The 26013-nt window shown below is 37.0% G+C and overlaps 1 protein-coding gene across 3 annotated transcripts; it reads right to left on the reverse strand.

The window, feature by feature from the left end:
• Positions 1 to 148: 148 nt before the first annotated feature.
• LOC121318759 (cysteinyl leukotriene receptor 1-like) lies at positions 149 to 25018 on the reverse strand. Of its 3 annotated transcripts, XM_041255785.1 has the most exons (3): positions 24855 to 25018; positions 8112 to 8255; positions 149 to 1910 (listed from the first exon to the last, which is right to left on the reverse strand). In XM_041255785.1, the coding sequence occupies exon 3, from the start codon at positions 1876 to 1878 to the stop codon at positions 811 to 813; it is 1068 nt and encodes a 355-aa protein (XP_041111719.1). In that variant the 5' UTR covers positions 1879 to 1910; positions 8112 to 8255; positions 24855 to 25018; the 3' UTR covers positions 149 to 810. The 3 variants fall into 3 exon arrangements, with proteins under 3 accessions (XP_041111719.1, XP_041111717.1, XP_041111716.1); XM_041255783.1 differs by lacking the exon at positions 8112 to 8255; XM_041255782.1 differs by lacking the exons at positions 8112 to 8255; positions 24855 to 25018 and adding an exon at positions 17198 to 17229.
• Between the last annotated feature and the right edge of the window lie 995 nt (positions 25019 to 26013).

Here is a 26013-nt window from a genome sequence, read left to right on the forward strand (position 1 = left end):
TATTAGTACTGCTTAAAAAAATAACAAAACATATATATATATATATATATATATATATATATATATATATATATATATATATATATATATATATATATATATTTTTTTTTTATTTTTTTAAAAACAACACAAAAAGAGGGAAAAAAAACACTAAAATGATCTTCTTGCAGCTTTTGGGATTGACTTGTTCATTACAAAGCAGTACATTTACATCTGCAACAGGTTTAATCAGTGGTGAGTCTAACAGTCACAGCAAATGGAAAGTAAATGGATTGGGCTGCGCAGAATTCTGTGAATTCCAACCATGTGAGTGATTTAGCAGCCCCAACCCAACTCACTTGCACCATTCACCCATGATTTATCAAGGCTTACAACTAGGTTACAATCTGCGGCAGGTTGTGTTCAGGGCTGCTAATTTAAATTACTTAACTGAGCAGTCCTCACCTGGTTCAAAGTGTGGGTGCTTCTTATTCCAAATGGGATTAAAGGCGAAATGACACACCCAACAAGTTATAGAGTAGACTGGACTAGGTATTCAAATCCTGAGCAATAACGTCCTTTCGAAGTCCCTCATCACTGGAACGTAGCCACAATTCCTTTGATTACATTCAGCATGTCTGACAAGTCAGACATGCCACTACCTAGGTTATCCTATTCCAAGTTTATTTTTTAGACCACCCCTCCTAAATTATTCACAGTAAAAAAAAAAAAAAAAAAAACCCAACCATAGTCCTAAAGAGGAAAAAAACATCTTCCCATTACTTATGTAACGTGCTACTAGACATCCTGTTTCTCCACTGAGGAGAAAGGCTAGTCACCAGCAATAACCACCTTCTCATCATTGCCCCTTAATGACTCTTCCTCTCGTTTGTGGCTCTCCACGTTTATTTCATTGACAGTGCAGGTCTTCTTCTTCTTCTTCTTCTCTGTGAAATTTGTGCTGACAGAGGGCTTCTGGAAACTGGAGAGCCTCCGACGGAAGTTGTCTCCGGAGAAGAAGTAGAGCATGGGGTCAAAGCAAGAGTTGCCAGCGGCCAGGCATAGGGTGATAACCACCGACTTCTGCATGTAGACAATATCATCGCAGGAGCTTCCTTTCTTCATCAGGAAATGCAGGTGCAAGGTGCGCTGGATGTGGTAGGGCATGAAGCTGATGAGGAAGGCTGCCATGACAATGCAGATCATTCGGATGGCCTTTGACTGCATGTTCCTTTGCTTCTTCATGCTGCCTGAGTTGACCATCAGGGTCCAGATCATCCCTGTGTAACAGATCAGGATGACCAAGAAGGGGATGCTGAACCCCACCACCAGGGAAAAGTAGTTGAGGATCACCAGTTTATGGGTGTCATTACCACTAGGAGGCTCAAAGCACTTGGTTTTGTTTCCTTCTTCCTTAGTGCCAGTCATAAGGAACGGGGAGCTGGTCGTGCAGATAAAGATCCAGATGCACGCACAGATGATGCTGGCCTTCCTCTCACTCACCAGCTTCAGGTTCTGCACTGGGAATACGATAGCTATGAAGCGGGTGCAGCTCATTGCCATCATAAAGAAGATGCTGCAGTAGAGGTTAACGTAGAGGGTGTAGGAACTGACGCGGCACAGGAAGTCACCAAAGGACCAGTGGCCCCTGTTTACATAGTAGACAACACGCAAGGGTAGAGTTAGGCAACACAGCAGGTCAGAGACGGCCAGGTTCAGCATGTAGATGTGGAAGGTAGATCTCTTTCGGAAGGTCTTGATGAGGACATACAGAGCAAAGCCATTTCCTACAAAGCCGAAGACGGTAATCAGGGAGTAGACAGTGGAGTAGATCTTGTTACGGAAGTCATCAATTGATGGGCAGATGCTGTTGTTGTCTGAAAAGTTTACACCTGACATCTTGGCACTGAAACAGCCACTGGAACAGACTCCTTAAAGAAAAGAAAAGGATAATGAATTTACTGATTAATTATTCTTCAAAATGAATGTCTATATCACATTTTCATTGTAAGCCTTTCCATACTACAGTATTTCCAGTGCAGTATGTGTCAAAGCTAAAGAATAATATAAGAAATATGATTGCAGGACACACACACACACATATACAGACATATTTGGTAGGCCTGCGTGTTATTTTTGACATCATTTTTAAAAGCAGAAGACTACGTCACAATCTGCCCACTCCATGGGGCAACATGGTCAGACCTCTCTCCAATAACATACTTATCTTTAAACAGACCTGCTGCTTTTAACATTTTTTATTTTACTTTTTACTTTACACATCCAGTTACTTTATCTAGAACACATATAAGTTGAAGCTGAAAGCAGAATGAAGAAGCATGGGCACTTATCTGCTTTTAAGTGACATTTCCTTTAGGTTAAACCTTTCACTCTTGTTTCAGCACTGGGGAGTTATTTCACAAACCACCCACAAGCACATTCTCTGGCGCTGGTAATGTTTGTTTTTATCATTTGAATAGCATGTAGCATCTGTTAAAATAAGTAATGCAGTCAAGAGATCCCCACTCCTGCTATCTAACTAAGCACTGTATTTTACCAAGCTACTGAACCATGGAGGTAAGTGCTGGTTGAGCATCTGACCAGTAGGATTTGATTAAACAAATGAGGCAAACAATCCGTCACACTGACCAGGGAACACACAATTATGTTCACACATTGGGAGAGGTTCCCTGCTAAAATAGTCTGTTTTGTGTTCTGTTTTTGGGTTGTTTTACTGAGGCCCAAGTGGAAAGACACTTCACAATTGCTATGGCGTGGTTGCTTGAGGGTTACAGTAGGAAACTAGGCTGCTCCTGCTCCCTCGTTTTATTGGAGGGCGTTAGGGTCTCTACGCAACCCGTTCTTTCTCATTTTTTATATATACTATTTTAATTTGTACGTGGAGGGTAATTGCTTCTCATCAACTTAAGTATCCAATTAATTTCACAAGTCTTCCTCTCCTTTCTCAAATGCACTGTGATCAGGATGACACTAGTGGTGACGACAGACCCGGAAGAACACAGAAACCAAAACAGGTAATGGCAGTGAACCTGAGACCTGAGTGATTTATTAAATAATAAACAAACAAAAGATTTAAACAAGACAAACAACTGAAAATAAAGGGAACGTTGGCCAAACAAAACAGAAAATGGACGTGGACGAACCGAACAAACAAGTGCTGTAGCAATTGCTTATATTTTTAAATTAACTCTCCTCTCTCACCCGTTCTCCATTTCCCAAACACACAACCCGAGTGAGTGAAAATATGCTGCTTTTATGCAGCTCTACAGAGACTCGATTGATAATCAATCATTCAATTGGAGTCTCGGTACAATGGCATGTGAATTAAATATGTGTAATTTCCCGTGCTCACATATTACATTTTACCTACACGTGCAGTGCTGTGCAATCCTCATGCCTAAATACAAATATACATTTTAAAAACTTGTGCTCGTAACCCTTATTTATATAATGTGTATTTTATACATAAACACCAACATACAACATAAAACACTAATAAACATAAAGGGGCGGGCCACATGCACAAACCTGCTGCATTGAAAGAAACCATTCCCAACATAGGAAGCTTGTTGCTAGGGAGCTGACATCACTGCGCTGTGACTTTTGTTAGTGCATTGCTGCCACAAGTGAACACCTCGTCAGCTAAAATAAAAACCACTTCAGCAAGTAGATATTTAATTTGCTTTGTGTTGTTGTGAAATGTGTGTATATGATAACACTATAATATTAATGCTTTGTTTTTAATTGTTTTATATGTATATATATATATATATATATATATATATATATATATATATATATATATATATATATATATATATATATATGTAACAGTTATTTTGATTGTAATTAATATTCACTTTACGGAATATATAATATATATAGATATATATATATAATGCATATATATATATATATATATATATATATATATATATATATATATATATATATATATACACACACACACACACACACAGTGCTTTGCAAAAGTATTCAGACCCCTGACCAATTCTCTCATATTACCGAATTACAAATGGTACATTGAAATTTCGTTCTGTTTGATATTTTATTTTTAAACACTGAAACTCAGAATCAATTATTGTAAGGTGACATTGGTTTTATGTTGGGAAATATTTTTAAGAAAAATAAAAAAAACTGAAATATCTTGCTTGCATAAGTATTCAACCCCTGTGCTGTGGAAGCTCCCAGTTTGCACCGATGAAAGAAATTGCCCTAACGAGGACACAATAACCTTACCATTGGCCTCCTTTTGTGAACCACTAAAGTTGCTGTCACATTTTCTGGATAAAAACCCCACTGTTGAAGGATCAGTGTTAAGGCTGTGAATCTGAAGGAAAATGAAGACCAAAGAGCATTCTACAGAAGTTAGAGATAAAGTAATACAAATGCATAGATTAGGGAAAGGGTACAAAATAATATCCAAATGTTTTGATATCCCAGTGAGCATAGTTGGATAGATAATCAGGAAGTGAAAGCTGCATCCACCACCCAGGCACTGCCAAGAAAAGGCCGTCCCTCAAAACTCAGCGCTCAAACAAGGAGACTTGTGAGAGAAGCCACAGAGAGGCCAACAATCACTTTGAAGGAGCTACAGAGTTCAGTGGCTGGGAGTGGAGTAATGGTGCACCAGTCAACCATATCAAGAGCTCTTTATAACACTGGCCTGTATGTGAGGGTGGCAAGAAAGAAGCCGTTACTCAAAAAGTACCATCTGAAGCATGTCTGGAGTTTGCCAGAAAGCATGAGAGTGACCCAGCTGCGATGTGGGAAAAGGATTTATGGTCAGATGAGACCAAGATAGAGCTTTTTGGCCAAAACTCAAAGCGCTATGTGTGGCGCAAACCTAACGCTGGCCATGCCTCAAGACACACCATCCCTACAGTGAAGTATGGTGGTGGCAGCATCATGCTGTAGGGATGCTTCTCATCAGCAGGGACTGGGCACCTTGTTACAATTGAAGGAAGAATGGATGGAGCAAAATACAGGAAAATACTGCAAGAGAATCTGCTTCAGCCTGTGATCCCAAGCACAATGCCAAAGCAACATTGGAGTGGCTTAAAATAAGAAAGTGAATATCCTACAGTGGCCCAGTCAAATCCTGATCTCAATCCCATTGAGAATCTGTGGCACTATTTGAAAATTGCGGTCCACAAGCGTCGTACAACCAACCTGAACAACCTGGAGCGAATCTGCCAAGAAGAATGGGCCAAAATCACTCCGACACTGTGTGCAAAGCTGGTACATACTTACCCCAAAAGACTTAAAGCTGTTATTGCAGCGAAAGGTGGTTCTACCAAATATTAATGTGTGGGGGTTGTATACTTATGCAAGCAACATATTTCAGTTTTTTATTTTTCTTAAAAATATTTTCCAACATAAAACCAATGTCACTTACCAATAACTGATTTTGTGTTTAAGTGGTTTAAAAAAAAAAATCGAATCAATGTACCATTTGTAATTCAGTAATATGAGAGAATTGGTCAGGGGTCTGAATACTTTTGCAAGGCACTGTATATATATATATATATGCTATGTACTTTGCAGCTAAAGCATGCGCAGTTAGACTGTAAAAATGGGGAGCCAACTCCAGGACCGCGATATATCCGAATCCGCCGCATATATATATATATATATATATATATATATATATATATATATATATATATATATATATAGTGCTGGAACGAACACAGTATTTTCATGTTCAGATATTTGCTCTTAATTTAAATATTAATAAAACAAAACAAAACGTAATAAAACAAACTATTATTACTAACAAAAAGTAATAAAATCCATTATATTGCTCAGAACGCAGGCAGAGACAGCATGGCAGCAGGGGCAGGGGGCGTGGCCCCTGTGTGTGTGTGCCTTTAATTTTACAGCAAGACCTTACAGTATGTAAAACATGAAGTAGAAAAATACCCCAGGAGTATCCCAGGCCTTATATTACCCAAGTGAATTAACTGCAAAACAAAGGATGCCGAATAGCAGTTCAAGTTAAACGCTGTTTTGTTCATTCCCAAAATAGTACATAAAGTTGTTACTGCATTTTACTTATTTTTTTCTCGTTTATTACATTCCACATACCATAGTAGCAAACCTGGTTTGTTTACTTTTTAAGAGGCTCAAGAGCTACTGTGTGTCAGGGTTCTCTCCAGGCCTTTTGAAAAGTGACTGTCGCCACCCGGCTGGAAAAACCCTATCCGCCTGACTTGCAGATGCTACCGTGCCTTTAACAATAAGGATTGATTGTGCTTCTAGCAGACCAGATCAGTTGCGCATTGCTGCGTGAAATTTTTTTTGGAACCACAAGACAGCTGTGTTACAGCTTGACACAACATTTAACCAATCAGAGTGTTGAAGGGGAGGGTTTTCTATGTTAAGAACTTCGAGCGGCTAAAAATGACTGTAAAAAAAATCCCAATTATTTTCAAAACAAAAATAGTGACAATGAATGAAAATAATTAAAAAATATATTTAAAAAATATTACGATTATTTTCGGGTATTATCATTCAGTCAATTTTTTGTCGTATATTGTACTGTAAGGTGATATATAGTATATTATATATTATATATATATATATATATATATATATATATATATATATATATATATATAATGTGCACCAAAAAAAAAAAAAAAAAAAAAACGTATTCCATTTGTTGTGTTATTGTAACAATATGTACTTGCAAGATATTGGGGGCTCATTTATAGAGGCTGTATGCCTTTAAGAAGAAAGGTGTGATGGATATCAGCTGTCTGTCAGTAGTGGACAAAAAAATGGAAACACCTGGGCAAATGAGGGACACCAACTACATTGAAAGAAAGGGCTTCCACACACGTGTGGCTCATGCGTTAATTAAGCAAATAACATCCCAGCATGCTTAGGGTCATGTGTAAAAAGGCTGGACAGGCCTGGTTGCTATAATTATGGCTAGCATGGGTGCAAGAGGAGACCTCAGTGACTTTGAAAGAGGGGTGATTGTTGGGGCGCGTTTGGCAGGAGCTTCAGTGACCAAGACAGCTCAACTTGCTGATGTTTCACAAAGGTGTCTAAGGTGACGTCAGCATGGAACTCCAAGGGAACGACATCATCAGCAAAGGGCAACAGTGGGCGGAAGCACATACTCCAGGATCATGATATCCGTGCATTAATTAGAAGTGCAAGGCAAAACACACGAGCAATTGCAGATCAACAGACTACAAATTTCAACCTGAGGCGCAAGCAGTCAGTTTCATCAAAAACGGTATGCCGAGAACTCCACAGAGCGGGATACCATAGTTAGCAATGCACGACTGCGAGTCCAGTGGTGCAGAGAGCACAGGCAATGGACTACTAGGCAGTGGAGAAATGTGATATGGTCAGATGAATCATGTACTGTTTGTACTTCCATGGCCTAGCGAGGCTAACCAAACTAGGGGGGCAAATAGGACACATGTATTTCTTAAATAGAAAGAAAGGGCTTCCCTTGATTGCACATTGTCACAATATGGTTATCAATGACAATTACAAACTGTTTTTTTCAAAATCTTGACATTCTTGTGTTTCTCAAAAACCTTAACAAACTCCTCAAGATCTAAGACCTGGACTCTCTACATGGAGATTTAGACTCCATTCTGCTGGGGTCATTGTATCACCCCTAGTGGATTAAAAAAAAAAACAACAAAAAAAAAAACAGTAGGGGATTTGAGTAAGAGGTGTTAATGCCTGTTACATAGTTGCCAGTGTTGTCTGTACCTCTTATACAGCACCAGTTAGCCTCCTATCAACATGTCTTCCTTTACAGCTAAACATATAATATTTTTAGATTGTCCTCCAGAAAGCTACTTTAAAAACACTTTTCTTGCTGATTGAGTTGAGTTTTCTCATTGGCTCAGGCTGTCTGTTGTGAAGTAAAAAGGTTGAGAAGGTTCAACATGAATAAAAAAAAGTATTAATTTTTATTTGAAAAAAAAAAAGATTAGAAAGTAGCTCACAATAACAGTTAAAATGTGATTTCTTTATTTATTAAACTTTTTGTAACACACCATTGTTGTAGGTTTACCATTAATGTAATAGAAAAGTAATGTCAGTTATTTATTTACCTGTACTTTCCTTCTCCAGCCCTTTAAACCTCTGCAATAGCAAACGAGATGATGTATTAAGTGTTTCTTGTGCATGCTCGTCAACTGAAACACTCTGCCTGCAGGCATTTAGACCAAAGACCTGAAATACTTCTGCTCCTGCTCCTTGGGGAAGAAAAACATTAAATCTGTGGTACACGGGGAATCATTAATTCAGTTATTTTTTTAAAGAGTATTTGCATATTATTGGTTCTGGGTTCCAAAAATGTTACTCCTTATAAGACATGTATCCACCCCCTCATCACCCCCATTTTAAAGATTATTCATGTCAGTAATTAGGGGGAGAAAAAGAAAGTGTCAGAGTACATTAAAGGAGCCTGTATTTTGTGATGAGTATCTTTAATATGAAGAATGTATCTTAAGCATGATTCCCTGACTGTAGGAGTCATAAACATAACCATTTATGCTTCATCACTTCCAAGGGGAATTACATTTTGTGCATCATTTTTTAAACAAAATAAGATCAAAGCAGAAAAACAATATACAGTATATATATACAGTACCGTTGAAGTTTTCACAATAATCCCAGACCCACAATGTATATATGTCATGTAATGTTTTACACAAAGTTCTTCACATTGACAACTCTAACTTTTGTAAATATAATAACCTTGATTTTAGTGAGACTTCCTATTCTGTGATATGGAGCCCAAGGGGGTTGTGGTTTACTGTAAATGCTAAACAAGTTGGAACATGCACCTTTGATTCTGGTTCCAGGCAGTGACATCAGAACAGCTTCCCTGTAAAGTAGCTAAAACTGGACACAGAGCCAACAGTATGACAGGAAGCTCTTCTTGGATAATAGTGGAAGAGAACGTTTTGGGGAAAAGCAAACCCCTTTGAAATAAAACTAGGAAAGAGTCCTATGTATATATTGACAACATTCAAGTTCTTCTATTTCTCACTGGAAAATAATTCCCAAAGCCTTGTCCATTTTCTCTTGTCATGTCGACAGGACTGGAATTGTGAATACAGAAATATTACAATGTCACCTCTGTGTTTTTAGAATATAGTACCTGTTCCCTGTTACCTCCATTAAAATGAGAAACCATCCCAAATTTGATTGCTTATAGGTTTTTGACATAAATTTGTTTGTGAAATGTTGAGGCAAATTGACCACAGATCACATGAACTTTTAGACCTTACCCCTCTTGAACTATTAAAGATAGTAGATTTATGAGTCTATTAACAATGTCCCTTTATATCTTAAAGATGCATTAGTGTTAATAGGCTTGGTTATCAAAAGCTATTTGCTTGCCAGCAATCTGGGCCATTAGTGTAGTTATTTCAGAAAAGAAAAACCCACCCAATAGTCATACTAAACCACAATCCAGCCACTCTTATGTTCAAGGTTTTTTATTTGTTTTAGATTAATAACCTACACTCTTGGTAATCTGGCAATATAGTGTTTCCACTCAACAGAAGAAGGCTACCAATCAAATTGAACATTTCTGTAAAAAAACACATTAATTTCTTCCAGTAAAATCACCCTCTCCTACATTCTTTTTCAGCAGTCTTGTTCCAATTTTTTTTTTTTTTCTACAGTGAAAAGCCACTTAATATGGTCATGTTTGTATACTTTCAGGTTGATCACAAAGCGGTTTGTTCTGTAAATTGACATAATTGCATGTTAATCAAAAACAGCAGTCTATAAGTTTGTTATACGTCAATAGCCAGCAATAGCTACCTTAAAACCCTGTATTGATTAATTTTGTTAATACTGTGACAGAATAGCAGCGAGAATGAAGAGACTCAGAAGCCAGGAAACTGCAGTACAAGCGCACTTCAATAAACAAAACATAACACAAAAGTACAAACAAAAAGGCACAAGGACAAAACAACAGTTTAAACAAAAATACAAAAACTGTTCATGCTGGGCAGAGACTTCACTGAACTGTTAAAAACCCACAACAAGTTCACTCACCAAACTCCTCTCTCTGAATGGAGCCCTGGGCTCTTCTTTTATGGGATGTGGCTGGAGCCTAATTAATCAATAATTAACAATTATCTAATTAAGGCTCCAGCCACATTCTCACATTTTTTTGGCAGGGAGGAATTAACCCCATCCCTGCCAGCCACCACCAAACAATAAATATACATGGGCAGAGTTCTAGATCTAGTTCTGCCACAAATACACATTTGTATGTAAAAAGTACAAAATGCATTGTAGTGACATTTTCAAGTCAGCAGATAAAAAGATTGCAAATTTAAAAAAAAAAAAGTATTGCAAAGTAGATCAATAATTAAAACATATCCTGTAACTAGCAACCTAAATCTCATAATCTTAACCTAAATCTGACAATTTTATGAGGCACATTTGTTTTCACCTTTTTGACATTTTTTTTATGCTCAAGGTGCAGATTTGTGTTTCTTCAGTCTGATATGGGGCCTATAAAGAATTCTTATCTCTTCCATTTCCCCCGTTATCAGCAGAAAATGTTACATTATTTTCAGGTTACAAATGTAGCTGTTTGTGGTCTTTTGGCTGGCTTTCCTCAAATTATAACTGGCAATTGCAAGTACTCTGCTTTACTAGACTTTTAAAGATAAACAGAGTTGGTCCTGGTCGGTACTTCACCACATATTAAACTCATTTTTTAAGAAAAAAATTATACAACAGAAACAAACTAGTGACCAAATCCCCTTTGACAAGCAGACTGTAAAATATTGTCAAAATACTTGCAAAGTGTCTTCCTTTTGATAACAATTTGATCCATTCTAACAAACAGCACCTTTCCTCTTTATGTAACATTAAAGATCCCATCATGCTGTAGCACTGTTTCTAAAAAGAGCAGGTATGTTAACTCTGGTATAAATCACGGGTACATTTTCCATTTTGAAAAATCTGCATAGCAAATGAGACACCACAATACTTAGAAGAAAGTGGGGCATCACCACACACATTAGGTTAACGAGCAATGAAGTACTATATTGCAGGAATCTATTAGCAAAGCAAGATAATGCAAAGCAAGATAATTAAAAAATAAATAAGTTATAGATAATGGTCTCCATTTTAATTCTTAGTAACCTTAAGGTCAATGTTTTATTAACGTTACGTGAATAACAGAAAATATGGGCCATTTACAATTAAAGCCCGCCTGTTGCATGATGCAACTTAATTTCATTTGAGAAAAGGAAATGTGACAGACGTCTGACTCATTTACACCTACTCCCAGAAGAATAGATAGCCAAAACGTAATTTCAATGCAAATGCTGCCTTCCTGGAACAGCAATTCCTTACTAATTCTACAGACAAAAATGTATTGCAGAAGGCTTTTCCTGTGAGTAAATCTTATTTGGAGGACATCCCATTTTAAATAAGAAAATCAGATTTCATGTATAGTAGCTCCTAATTATATAAATTATGCCAAAAAAAAAAAAATGTCTTTATTTCAATCAATTAGTTTCTGTTTCAACTTATTCCCAATTACGTGGAAATAAAGACAATTTCAGTTAAATACCCCCCCAAAATATTTCACAAATTTTGAGTTAGTTCGATGATTCAATCAATTAGATTCTGTTTCAACTCATTCCCAATGAGCACAGTTGATTCCTTTAATCTTGCTTGTGCGTGCCATCAGCCACCTTTTAGTATGTTTAAGGAATGGATTGTTCTGTGCTTGGTTGTTTTGAATTAAAAAACAAATGCAGAGTTAACATGCCAAACTCAATCGCTTCAGAGTAATGGATGCTTATGGGATGAGCCCATGCCTATGACTCTCATTAAAACCCCAACATTATTACAGCTCAAAACTGGTTTAACATACAGAATACATAGATGATTTGGGAATCAGGTCCTCAGATAGGTAGCTGGAATGTGATTAGATTGTACATATAAACCACGTGATTCACATTTATTTAGCACTGATCAACGTCATTCCATTAGGTCATAAAAGCTGTAGCCGAGGGCTCTTTGTTACAGCGTACCTCAATTATGTGCTTCGGCCCGTCATTGTACCCTTCCCCATGCAGCAGAAGAGTGTTTTTGTTCCAGCAGGACAATACACCTGACGCAACACTAACAACATACTGGAATGGCCTGTGAATCCTCCAACCTGTTTCTGATCAAAATCTTCTGCGACAGGCTTGAGAAACGCATTCCAGATATACATCTCCACTGTTAGTGACACATGTACTGGAGGTGGAGATGAACTGAATTCCTCCTTGTCGGAGCCAAAATATCATTGTGCGATAGCAATGACAATGCACTGTTTTTAGATCAGTACAGTATTTTATTTCAACCTTGAATTTGAATTATTTTTTAAAGCAAACTTTTTTGTTGGTTCAGTATGTTAAGACAGAGGTAATGAAACAGGTTCAGGGGCTAATCTGAGTGTCTGATCAAGCAGTGAGTCACATGAACAGTAATAGCAATCTACTGTAATAACAGCAGATCTGGCGCCTATCTGAAATGACAAATGACAAAGCTCTGTGGGTAAGAGTGGCTGCTTGGTCTAATTCTATTATTATAAAGAGGGCTGGAAGATGATACCCACAAGATGTACAGTCCATATATTTTTCATGATTGTATTGCAGTGTATAGAAGAGGGGAGATGCAGAAAATTATTTGTCTGCATTCCTGTTTTTTTCTTACATTTGTGTTGTTCCATTATATTGTATTTTGTTAGGGAAAATTCAATTTTGTGGAATGAAAATAAAGACAATTTCAGTTAATACCCCCTAAAATATTTCACAAATTTTGAAATAATACTAAAATGATGTTGCGTTCCCCATAGCCTGCTTAAGATTTTGCTGCAGTTCTATGGTACACGCCTATGGCCTCCTTCATTATTATTGTGTTAAGTATATATCATTTTCACTGGGTTTTTATTTTTTTAAAAATTTTAAGTCATTGTTTATGTAGTGTAACAGATAAAACACATTTTTTTTAAATAAAAGATCCAGAACCATATTTTTCCTACAATTAAAGTACATCCTTGAAGATAAAAGTTGTAATATCTGAAGTTATAAAATGCACTTTAGGACAATCATAGAAAACAAACTATAACATCCACATCAAAATATAACATACAATCATTAAATAAATTCCTAAAATATATTGTAATTGTAACGCCTATTGTTTCCTTGTAAAATATCAGAGCTCCTAAGCAGTTCATCACACTTCAGCCCCCACTGTCTGCCTAACCTGGTTTGTCTGCTTGACTGATGTTTGACAGAAACCAAAATTAACCGTATTAGGTTTGGTGTTTTAAATTGTGCCTCTCATTAAAAAAAAAAAAACATGAATGTCTCAGGTCCAAAAAGAGACCTCAAACTAGAGTGAGCCACATTATTTTCCATGGAACAGCTATTTCATTAGCCAATGTTTGCTGGATATAATCCTGTACCTTGTTAATGAACCATTTAAACCAAACCAACAGATGCTATGTTGATTCTCCTAGCCTGGGACAGAAGCAGGGGGGACAGTGTCAGACTGATTGTTAACCACATATGCTGACATGTATTCAAACAGTATAAGAAAATAAACTGTCAAAAAAGCCCAACGTCAATTATACATGACATTGCTTCTGCTAGAGGTAGTACCTTTTTTTTAAACATATTTTTTTCTGGTGCATAATGCAACATTAACAGCCAGTCACACTACCACCTATGAACCCTAAAAGCACAACACATAGCAGGTTATCTGCAACTAACATTCTGTATTCATCATTCAAAACAACAGCCTTGGAGTTAGCAAACACAAACAACCACCAGTAAGTGCTCTCCACTAATTAAGTAATTATAAACGTAGGCCTAATAGGCTAAACAAAATAAGTAAATAAATAAATCATTTAAAAAAAAAACTTTCCGTCACATGATTTATATTTTAGCCGTATCTAATCAGGTTAACTACAGACAGCTTTTGCTATATGTACTGGAAATGTCAGAGGTTTCTGCTATGCTTTAATAAGAGAGTATAATAAACTTTATAAACATCGGCATGTCTTTTTATGATTCAAAATGTGAATATCTTAATAATATACATAGTTTTTTTTTAATGTATTTGTTCATTAACTCGTTTTTATATACAGTATTTCTGTGTTTGTTTAATTATTTATTATGAATACGCACAGTAGAGTACGGTTTACAGTCCACAACCACAACACGACCCATGTAACCAACAGTGTGGAATTTAATGCACTAGCCTTGCATAATAATAATAGCTCATATCAGACCTGTTTAATGGGAGTTCTAACAGTTACTAGTTTCATTATATACAAACGCATCCCCACACCTGGAGTGCCCTGGACTACAGTGGATACCACTTTAATGATGATACACCGCAGAGCATATACAGTGCCTATAGAAAGTATATACCCCCTTTCAAAATTTTCACCTGTTGTTGCCTTATAGCCTGGAATTAAAATGCATTAAAATAGTTTTTTTCATTTATCTACACATCCTACCCCACAACTTCCAAGTCCAAAAAAATTCTAGAAATGTGTAGAAAATTAATTAAAAATAAAAACTGAAATAGCTTGGTTGGATAAGTGTCCACCCTCCCTGCAATCGCAATCCTAAATTAGCTCTGGCGTAACCAATCGCCTTCAAAATCACACATCAAGTTAAATGGCCCCCACCTGTGTTAAATTGTAGTGATTCACATGATTTCAGGATAAATTCAGCAGTTCCTGTAGGTACACTGCTGGGTACTGCATTTCAAAACAAAGACTCAACCATGAGCAAAGAAGACGCTTTCAAAAAAACTCTGGGACAAAGTTGTTGAAAGGATCAAATCAGTGGATGGGTATAAAAAATATCAAAGGCCTGGAATATCGATTGAAGCACAGTCAAGACGATTAAGAAATGGAAGGTGTATGGCACCAACAAGATCCTGCCTAGATCAGGCCGTCCTTCAAACTGGATGACCGAGCAAGGAGACTGATCAAAGAGGCTACCAAAGGCCAATGGCAACTTTGCAACAGCTACAGGCTTTTATGGCCAAGACTGGTCAAAGTGTGCATGTGACAATATCCCAAGCACTCCACAAATCTGGCCTGTATGGTAGGATGGCAAGAAGGAAGCCATTACTCAAGAAAGCCCACATTGAATCCCGTTTGAAGTATTAAAAAAAACATTCAGGAGATTATGTAGCCGTGTGTCAAAAAGTTTTGCGGTCTGATGAAACTAAAATTGAACTTTTTGGCCTAAATGCAAAGTGTTACGTTTGGCGCAAACCCAACACAGTGCATCCACTCAAAGAACACCATCCCTAGTGTGAAGCACGGTGGTGGCAGCATCATGTTATGGGGATGTTTCTCATTGGCAGGGACTGGGGCGCTTGTCAGGATAGAAGGGAAAATGATTGGAGCAAAGTACAGAGAAGTCCTTGAGGAAAACCTGCTGCCCTCTGCTGGGACAGAATTTCACCTTTCAGCATGACAACAACCCAAAGCACAAAGCTAAAGCTACACCAGTGGCTAAGGAACAAAAAGGTAAATGTCCTTGAGTGGCCTAGCCAGAGCCCCAACCTAAATCCAATCAAAAATTTGTGGCATGACTTGAAGAGTGCTGTCCATCAACGCTCCCCAAGGAACTTGACAGTGCTTGAACAGTTTTGTAAAGAAGAATGGTCAAATATTGCCAAATCTAGGTGTGCAGTTGGTAGAGACCCATCCCAACAGACTCACAGCTTTAATTGCTGCCAGTGGTGCTTCCACCTAGTATTAACTCAGGGGGGTGGAGACTTATCCAATTATGATCTTTCAGTTTTGTATTTTTAATATATATATATTTTCTCGATAAAACCTTTTTCCCCCTTAACAGTGTGGAGTATGATATGTAGATAAGTGGGAAAAAATCCTCATTTAAATACATGAAACTCTGAGGCACTGACACAACAAAATGTGAAAAAAGTTCAAGGGGGTGCAGACTTTCTATAGGCACTGCATGTATATATAATTTATTACTATTATTATTCTCATCATCCTCATCATCATCCAAAAAACAACCCAGCATAAAAACCCTGTTTTCCTATTTCTGGATTCTCTTTATAGTTTTATATTTACTTATAATCCAGCATTGTTGTTACATTGTTTGAACCAACTGCTAAATCACCATGGAGTCAGTTTATTACTCTCCTTACTGCATTTACAATGATCGGTTTCCTTTAGTTTCCTTTACTCATAGAATGATGTTTTTCACTGCCGTTTAAATAATAATAATTTTAAATTATCTTTTATTAATAACTTGAAATTGCCTAAATAAAACAAAACATTCACTGAGTAACAGTTATATCCTCCATAATTGTAAATAATATTGTTTAAAAATAAATGTGGTAATTACAATGTTAACGGATCTGCGGTCGGTATCGTACTTAGCTTGATTCATGGGTTTGCAGTGGTCCTGAATTGCTAAAAGAGTACTCTGTCAAAGCTGACAGATTTCATTTGTTATTGTATTTTTGTTGTTTGTAGCAGTAAAACCACTAGTGTATTTTGAGAAGTGAAAGCATGTTTAGCATGCAGATGGTACAACGGACTAGATGAATTATGAGATGCTGGAACTCACTTGACAGTAGATACAAGTAACCCTCTTTCTATCCAATGAATCGTCAAAAAGTTTAAAAAATAAATAAACATCCCTGTGGCAAAGTGCCCAGCCCCTGTGTGTATTTTGTGTTGTATGTTGTGTGTTAATGTTGGTGTATAGTCATTGGTACATGGGATATAAACGGGTCTGTGTAACACAGGTGTTTAAAAAGTATATTTGTATTTAGGCACGGGGATTGCACAGCACTTCGCGTGCAAGTAAAATGTAATAATATGTAAGCACGGGGAATTGCACTTTATTAATTCACGTGCAGTTGTACCGCGACTCCAATTGAATGATTGATTAGCAATCGAGTCTCTGTACAGCTGCATAAAAGCAGCATGTTTTCACTCACTCGGGGTTGTGCGTTCAGTGAGTGGAGAACGGGATTGGAGATGGAGGTAATAATAATAATAATAATAATAATAATAATAATAATAATAATAATAATAATAATAATAATAATAATAATAATAATAATAATAATAATAATAATAGTTAAAATATCAGCTCACCGTGTTTGTCTGTGTAGTCCATTTTGTTTGTCTCTTTAATTTGGCGAAAGTGCCGTGTCCTGTGTTTTTGTTTGTTACAACCTTTTTATTTACTCTTCTGTTCATTCATTAAATGCTGAATGCAAGCGCGCGCTCAGCTTCCCCAAAACTCCACCACTCTGTTGTTTATTTCCTGGTTTCTGGTCTGACGTCACCCACTACAGCCGTCTTTGTGACAGTCCCATTCACAAGTCCTTCAGTTTGAGTGCTTTGCTACATAATGCAGTTCCGTTACTAATTTTATATTCAAATGATGACTGCACTCATTCAATCCTGTGCAGGAGTGTGATTTACGTGCGTTAAAAAAATTAATCTCCAAAAAAAACATACGTGTTAATCGCAGAAGTGGGTTGTAAGTGATGTTTCGGCTGCTATTTATGTGGATGTGATTGAGCATCTCAACAGGAGAAGGAAGTCACCACCCTTTCAAAGAGGAACTGACCAGAACCGTTAAGTCACCACTCCCAACTCTCATCAAGGGACTGCCGGCAAGTAGAGACGAAGTTGGAGATGCAGATGATAAGCGCAGCACAACTGAGATTGTATCCTCAACAAGCAGCTGTTTACTTCAGGATAAGAAAGGTCAGAATGTTCAAAGAGCTTATGAAACTTCCAACCTCAGAATCAAGATCAATCATTTTTTAAAAAAGCACAATAGTGTTTTATTGGGAGTGTGTATTGGAACAACTAAAAAGATAAAAATGGTAATTATGTGGTTGACTAACACTTACACAGCTGCTTCATATAATAGCTGTGTGTTTCCAAAGAAGTGTTTACCATAGCTGTACTTCCTATGTAACCATCCAGTGCTTTCAATATACAGCCAGCCTTGTCTTTACACTGTTGGGCAGGTCCCAATTGTTCTGCAACATGTCATGTATCGCAAACATAACTATTTGGTTTCTGACTAGACAGCTGATATGGTGTATATGACACTTGTTTGGAGCCTGCAAGGTGTTTTACTCCTCAATGCCTTGTGTACTTGGAGTGAAATGTGCAGATACTTTATTTTCCGGGTAAGTAAGAAGCATTTGTCGGCAGGTATTTAAAAAAAAATCCACTCATTACTGTGTTGCTTTCAAAAGAAGAAAAGCTGACCTTCCATCACCTTTACAATTGAGCGCCAATCAATGGTCCTTAACTTCCAAGTGTTTTAAAAGCTGATTCAATGGACCGCAGTGCAAAAAAAAAATTGTGCTCCTGCGTCAACCAAGATGACGACCCGACACATTTTTTGGAAACAGCTTTCAAAATCTTCTTGGGAACCGGTGAACCGATTAATCTGAAACCTTGCACATGTCATCAGCAACCAAACCCGCTTCAAGTTTGCGAAGCAGAAATTTCTGCGATAAATTTTACTATCAAAATGGCTGCCACCAATTTCTGCCAAAATGTGCCCAAACCTCAAACTACTTATGTTTGCAAAACATTTAACCAACTAACTCCTAACTTGCCAGGCATCATCCTGAGGACAATGGAATTCAAATATGGTGTTCTTTTGTAAAACAAGATGGCCACTAGACCCACGTTTTGTTATTAAATTTAAAATTGTTTCAGTTGAATACGGTTTAGTTGATTAACTCCAAAATTGACAAACATCAACCCTGTGTCAATACAACTGACTTTTTCAAAAATGGTGTTTGTACGTAAACCAATATGGCTACCTGACGCATTTCTTTAAAAACCTTTCAAAAACTAGCTTATAACTCCTTACAAAGTGCAGATAGGTTAATGGTGTCTACAAAACACAGATAGGAACCCATATATGCTCTCCTTAAAGTTAAATGTATAATTAACTTTAAAGTTATAAAGCGTCGTGGGATAATGAACTAATGCATTATTTTGAATTGAAACTTCTCCATAAAACTGATCTGTTGCTGACACTTTTCCTGCAATGTTACAGTTTGCCAAAATTTCCAACTGGTACTGAGCTTGGAAGCTGTAAAACTGCCTGGCAATTCTAGTTATTATTATTTATTTATTTGTTTGTTTATTAGCAGACACCCTTATCCATGGTGACTTACAATTCTTACAAAATATCACAGTACAAAGTATCGCATTATAAAATATCACATCACAAATTATCGCATTATAAAATATCACATTACAGAATTCTGTAATACAGACAAGAGCAGTTATGAAAGTACCATAAGATCAAATTCAAGTAAGAGCAAAATAAAGAATACAGTAAATTATAAGCAAGAGTGAGTTTGACTAAGAGCAGTTAAAACTTATAGTAAATATGGTCCAGTGTGGCCGAGAGTTGTGAGGTTTACAGGTGCTGTCTCAACAGGTGTGTCTTGAGGAGGCACCAGAAGGTGGTCAGGGACTGAGAAGTAAGTAGATTGAAAGTAATTATTTATATTGTGACAACCCGCTTCACATAATTTGTTTTCCGTTTCTAAGAATAAAAGGAACCAATCTACTGATCCTAAAAGCAGATACGAAGTCATACTTTTTCTGTGATAAGGTTATTGCATATGCAAAGTCATTTCAGTAGATCAGTGATTAGACATCTGAATTTCCTGTGCTGGGAGGTAGAGACACCGGGGTGTTTGTTTTTTTTTGCTGAACCATATTAAAATGTATTCCTAGGTTAAGAGCTATATATATATATATATGCCTAATATTATATTATTAGCATGTGCTGTTAGTGTTTAACATTTTTTTTAATGTTAAATGGTAGATAAAGTTAAGGTTAGTCTGATTATATTACTTTCATGAATGAAAAACTATATAAAAAGACAAACAGAATGTTTACTTATAAAGACAGAAGTGTAGAAAACAAACCAAAGGGAGCAATGATGAGATAAGCACAGCACACTGCAGAGGCCGAAATTAGAATACCTTGTTCTCTACATTACAAAAAAGCTATTAAGGCCTTTAGGGTTTTTATTTATGTATTTATTTATTTGGTTAATATACAGTATATTAGACTCACTGGGGCGAAAACACGTCATTTCAGAAATTCAGCCTACAGGAGACTTTTCAGAAGCAGCCCTCCAGGTTGAAAAGTATAGACAAGTATACTTACAACCTAGGACCATGAACAGGTTAGAAATTACGATTCTATTAAATATATAGCCAGTGACTCGAGTTGTTCTCTAAAATTACTCACAAAAACATACTTGGCATGCTTTCACCAACAGACAAAAACAAACAACAGCCAGCCGACACAGCAGCCAACACATCCTGTGTTATGTAAATAGAAAGCTAAATTAATAAAAGGAGACCTTGCCTGGGAAAGGAGTGAAATGTTGATCCAGAGAACTGTGACATGCAAAGCTATCCGACAGGTTTTCTTTCTTCTTCTGTGAGACATTTTTTGAATAATCATTTAGCAGTCGGGATTTGCATACAGAACACACCCCTCCGCTTCTACCCCAGGCTAGGAGAAGCAAGATAGCATCCGCTGGTTTGGTTTAAATGATTCATTAACAAGGTACAGGATTATATCCAGCATGCACTTGACTATGAAATATCTGTTCCATGGAAAGTAACGGGGCGCTATTACAGTTTCTTTGGTGGAGTAGCTGGTATTACCTCCATATGTAACAATAAAACCGGATATTTTTAGTTTAAACCTAATTTAAATGTGATTTCCTTTTAGGAATGCACTTTTCAAATGATTTTTAATGATGCTGTCAGAGATAGCAAAAATGCACAGGCATGGGACAAAACAAATGGCTGGGTTTTAATCTTATGCAACATGTGCAGGTTGACTAAACGCATATGTGGTTCTCCATGCACCAATATTGATTTTTTGTTTTTCTATTTGGAGGGTTGAAATGCAGACTGTTGGTATATACAGAATTGGGACCTGTCATATTACTGTAAACATGGTGGAGGGCATCCAAAACTAACAATGTTCTTTTTTTAAAATGTTTTTTTCAACAAGAAGATGCTGCTTTTAAATATTCAAGAATACATACAGGGGATGATTTTATTCTAACACATTAGCAGCCCATATATACAAAGTGTGTGCTAGACATGGATGGTATTTCTTGTTTTTTTTACATCTACTGTATATAACAACAGCAACATCAGCTTACACTCACACAGGGGGAGTCAAAATCACCCAATGTCATAACAGCACTTTGATATGACTTGCTTGCCAGTGTCTTCCGTTTTAAAGTTAGGTTCACCCTTTAGAGTTAAACAAATCATATTTTCTTTTCTCCAAGCTTAAGTCTGCTTTCATTTTTCCCCTTATTAGGAAGTCATGTTAGACTGAAAGCAAGAAAGAGCATATATAGTTTGAGCATATATAAAATCAATAGTTTGATTTTTTTTTTTTTAATTTATTACAGTACATACAGCTGTGAATAACATTATAATATTTTTAATTATTCAGTGCACCTTCAGGAAATTTGCAATCCTTCTGAATAGTTTTGCTGGGGGCTACACGAGCTGCGCTGGCTTGTGTGCAGCTCTGCATTTCTTAGACTATTATTCAACTAACTTGCAGTGCAAGGGACAGAAAGGCCAGGACTCTCAATAATTAGCTGACCGACACCGTTCATAAACTCAAATTATCAAGTGGCTGCACTGGGATTCTGAACAAACTTTTCTTGTCTCTAAACTTCTCTGTTGAGTATCTTATAAAAAAAAAAATAGCTGGCAAAGAACAGAGAATTAGTAAAAACCTCAGTAATAACAGCTAGACCAGCTTATGAGAGCAAACAGCGTCTCAAAATAAATGTTTACCCTTTATTAAACTAACACACTTAAATATAGACAAGCTTTACTTGCTCTGAATTGTTTTACTATGAACACCACGGCAATTGTCTTTCCTAGCTAAGCAGAGAGATACAGCTCATTGAACACACACTAACTATTTCATCATTAGGCACTGAAGAAAGTTCACATTCGCTAACAAAGCCATGTTTATTGTCTGCAATGGTCACTGCCAGGACTGGTGTGTCTTTCAGGGATAGTCTTAAGACTTCTACACAACTGCGGTTATAATTTACCCCTGACTGACCACCTTACTATAATAGTCATGTATAACAAACGTCAAGTCCTGCTAATCAGTCAATTGGTACATAGCTAGGGAGAATCCTTCACATCACCCAGTAATATAATTTGTAGATGATTCTAAACTCATTTCAACATTGAAGTCATTAAAAAAAGTGTAATTGCATTTATTAAGCTTCTATTAGAATTCAGCACTATTACATGCTTTTTAGTTATAGACGATGAGATGATGGTGCAATTAACAGTACACTGATGCTTTACATACTGTACACAAACAATTGTTGTCATAAAAATCAAGTTGTCGTGCTACAGTAAATAACATTGAAAGTTGTGGATACCAGTACCTGGAATCCTATTTTTTTCCAGTTAAAAAGGGTGAGGTGGTAGAGGACTGCAAGGGCTGCTGCAGAACATTAAATGCACTCTCTATTACACAAGCTAAACATACTGGGAGGATTTACCATTAACAGTCATCTCAGTCACTAGAAAGCATCAATTTAATAAACTACATTTACCAGCTGCTCTGAGGACACCAAAATGGGAAGTGATATGCCATATAACCAATTATCTTGCTACTGTTGGTCTGAAATTATACAGCAAGTTCATCTTCTGCACAATCTCCACTTCACTTTCACGGATAACAAGCAATGACCTGTCCATTAGGACCGCAGTCACTGAATCAGACTGCTCGGTAGTCTCCATTCTGTTTTGAAATGTGAAATGTCAGTCTGACTGCTACAAAATCCACCCACCAACACACATTGGGGCAGTTAATTAAATGCAAACTGTCGTCATGTACCCAACTCATAAGCTATGTTGGTATCTGAAGATTGGATGATGAGACTAATCAATCAGATAAACTGGATACAAATACCTCACCACCAGCTGTCCTATAAATCAGGCATCATTTTAAATATTGTCTTTCTGCTAGTACTGACTTAATTTGAGAGCCCTTTATCTAAATCAGATCCAGGAGATCGAATGACAGCTGTTCCAAACAATAGTCAATGTACTGTAGTAAATTACAATAACACTGAAGTCATCAGTGTATATATATATATATGAAAATATTTAGATATTAATATATCTAAATACAGGTATGAATATCCCAGCGGGCACCACCTTGGTGCTCTTGAGTAGTCAGAGTGATGACAATCTACACTTTACAAGATATGAGACTTGGGTGTGTGAACGATGCATCAGTTGCAGAGTCTCTTACAACAACGCATCACCCGAAAGCGCAAGGAGGTTAAGTGACTTGCTTAAGTGAGGGTCACACAATGTGTCAGTGGCTGAGCTGGGATTTGAACCAAGGACCTCCTGGTTACAAGCCTGTTTCTTTAACCACTGGACCACACAGCCTCCTCAAAGTAGTAGATAGTTTAAATGTCTGTGGTTCAATGTCCAATGATGGGTAACACTTCAAGCAATCTATCTTCATGTTCTTCCAACATGCGTCCAAATATAATCAGATCATCAAGGTATACTTATACTTCCAGAAGATTGGTGTCTCTGACAGTTCGTTTCATGTCTCTTTGGAAAGGCGCAAGGGCTCCACATATGCCCTGTGGCATTTGCTCAAATTCATAGAATCCTAGTGGACAGATGAAAGTTTTATTTTTTTGTTGGTTTTTTTTTTGTCAGTTTGACTCATGGGAATCTAGTAGTATACAGACCTAAGACCTAAGGCCTAAAATGGAAAACCATTTACTTCCAATCAAGCAGTTCACTGCATCTTCAATCCTGGGCATAGTGTAGTGGTCGCGGATGGTGCGTTTATTTTATATTTCGCTAGCCAATGTGCATCAGCACTGCTCCTGTCTTCTAAGGCAATGTTTCTCAACTCTGGTCCCGGGGGAACACTGCCCTGCTGGTTTTTGTTCCAACCAAGCACTCAGTTACGTAATTGAACCCTTAATTGAACTAATAATTTGACTAATCTGAGCTTTTTAAATAGAATAGCTTATAAAAAGTTTAAGAATTAATGTTCATTATACAATTTTATACCTACAGTGAAATCTCCATCTGTTTAAAATAATTAAAAAACAGATTAGGCAAATTATTAGTTCAATTAAGGGTTCAATTATGTAATTGAGTGCTTGGTTAGAACAAAAACCAGCAGGGTAGTGTTCCCCCAGGACCAGGGTTGAGATCCACTGATCTAAGGTACCACTAGAATCGGCGAAGCACAGGGACTTGTAGACTCAGACATTATTCCAACAGTGTTCGATCCTGTCAGAGTACCAGATTTAAGGAAAGGTTTCGTGTAGCACCTTACTACACCCAGGGAGGTATGCTGGCATTGTGCACATTTTCCTGATAGTTTTGGTTTTGTTTTGTTTTTAAGTAAAAAATAAGGATACATGAACACATACAAAAATGCTATTGTGATTTTATTATAGTACCACCCTACTAGCTGAACTATGTCTGCTGTACAGTTTTTACAGGAACCCAAATTTATTTATTTATTTATTTATTTATTTATTATTATTATTATTATTATTATTATTATTATTATTATTATTATTATTATTATTAAATTATTATAAATATGCAAAAACTGTTTAATCTATACACTGGCGTTCCCATCAAATGTGTTAAACAAAAGATATTGCAGCCAATCGTTGAACTGATCTCTTACCTTGCAAGCTCTGACTAGTTGAATCTTCCAGGACGTTGTATCATTTTGTTGCACACACTCTCCCTCGAGAAGCAGAGAATTAAAACGTTTCTTGTCTGTTTGCTTAATTTAGCTGCGTCGCAAGAAATTTAGCTTAAGAACTGTGTAGTGTAACCACCGCCGTCTTTTATAAATCCGGTCTGAATGCGTGACACTATTACACAGACTACAGAGTAAAGCTTCAAATTAAGCAACGCCCACATAATGAATATACATTAAATTGAATATGTTTTGAACAGACGAGACCGTGAGAAGTCGGATGTGCAGCTTTTGCAAAGACGGTCAGAGTTGCTTAATTTGTTTATTATGTTGCACAGCTCGTTAATTCCGAATTCCCTCAAGCTTAATTAATGCAAAATACCATGAAAATACTGTACTTTACATGGATTTTAAAGACGCCCTGATCGTCTTCGCTGTGTCCTGTATCTAAATATATACAGTGCCTGTAGAACGTTCTCACCCCCTTGATAGTTTTTCACATTTTGTTGTGTCAGTGCCTCAGAGTTTCATGCATTTAAATTAGAATTTTGTTCCCCCACTTATCTACGCACCATAGTCCACGCTGTTAAGGGGGAAAAAAAGTTTTTACTGAGAAAAAATATATATATATTAAAAATACAAAACTGAAAGATCATAATTGGATAAGTCTCCACCCCCCTGAGTTAATACTTGGTGGAAGCACCTTTGGCAGCAATTACAGCTGTGAGTCTGTTGGGATAGGTCTCTACCAACTTTGCACACCTAGATTTGACAATATTTGACCATTCTTCTTTACAAAACTGTTCAAGCTCTGTCAAGTTCCTTGGGGAGCATTGATGGACAGCAATCTTCAAGTCAAGCCACAAATTTTCGATTGGATTTAGGTTGGGGTTCTGACTGGGTTATACAAGGACATTTACCTTTTTGTTCCTTAGCCACTCCAGTGTAGCTTTGGCTGTGCTTTGGGTTGTTGTCATGCTGAAAGGTGAAATTCTGTCCCAGTTTTAGCTTTCTTGCAGAGGGCAGCAGGTTTTCCTCAAGGACTTCTCTGTACTTTGTGCCATTCATTTTCCCTATTATCCTGACATCCCTGTAACATGATGCTGCCACCACCATGCTTCACAGTAGGGCTGGTGTTCTT

The sequence above is a fragment of the Polyodon spathula genome, chromosome 7, assembly GCF_017654505.1.
Source record: "Polyodon spathula isolate WHYD16114869_AA chromosome 7, ASM1765450v1, whole genome shotgun sequence".
In the NCBI taxonomy this organism is placed as follows: domain Eukaryota; kingdom Metazoa; phylum Chordata; class Actinopteri; order Acipenseriformes; family Polyodontidae; genus Polyodon; species Polyodon spathula.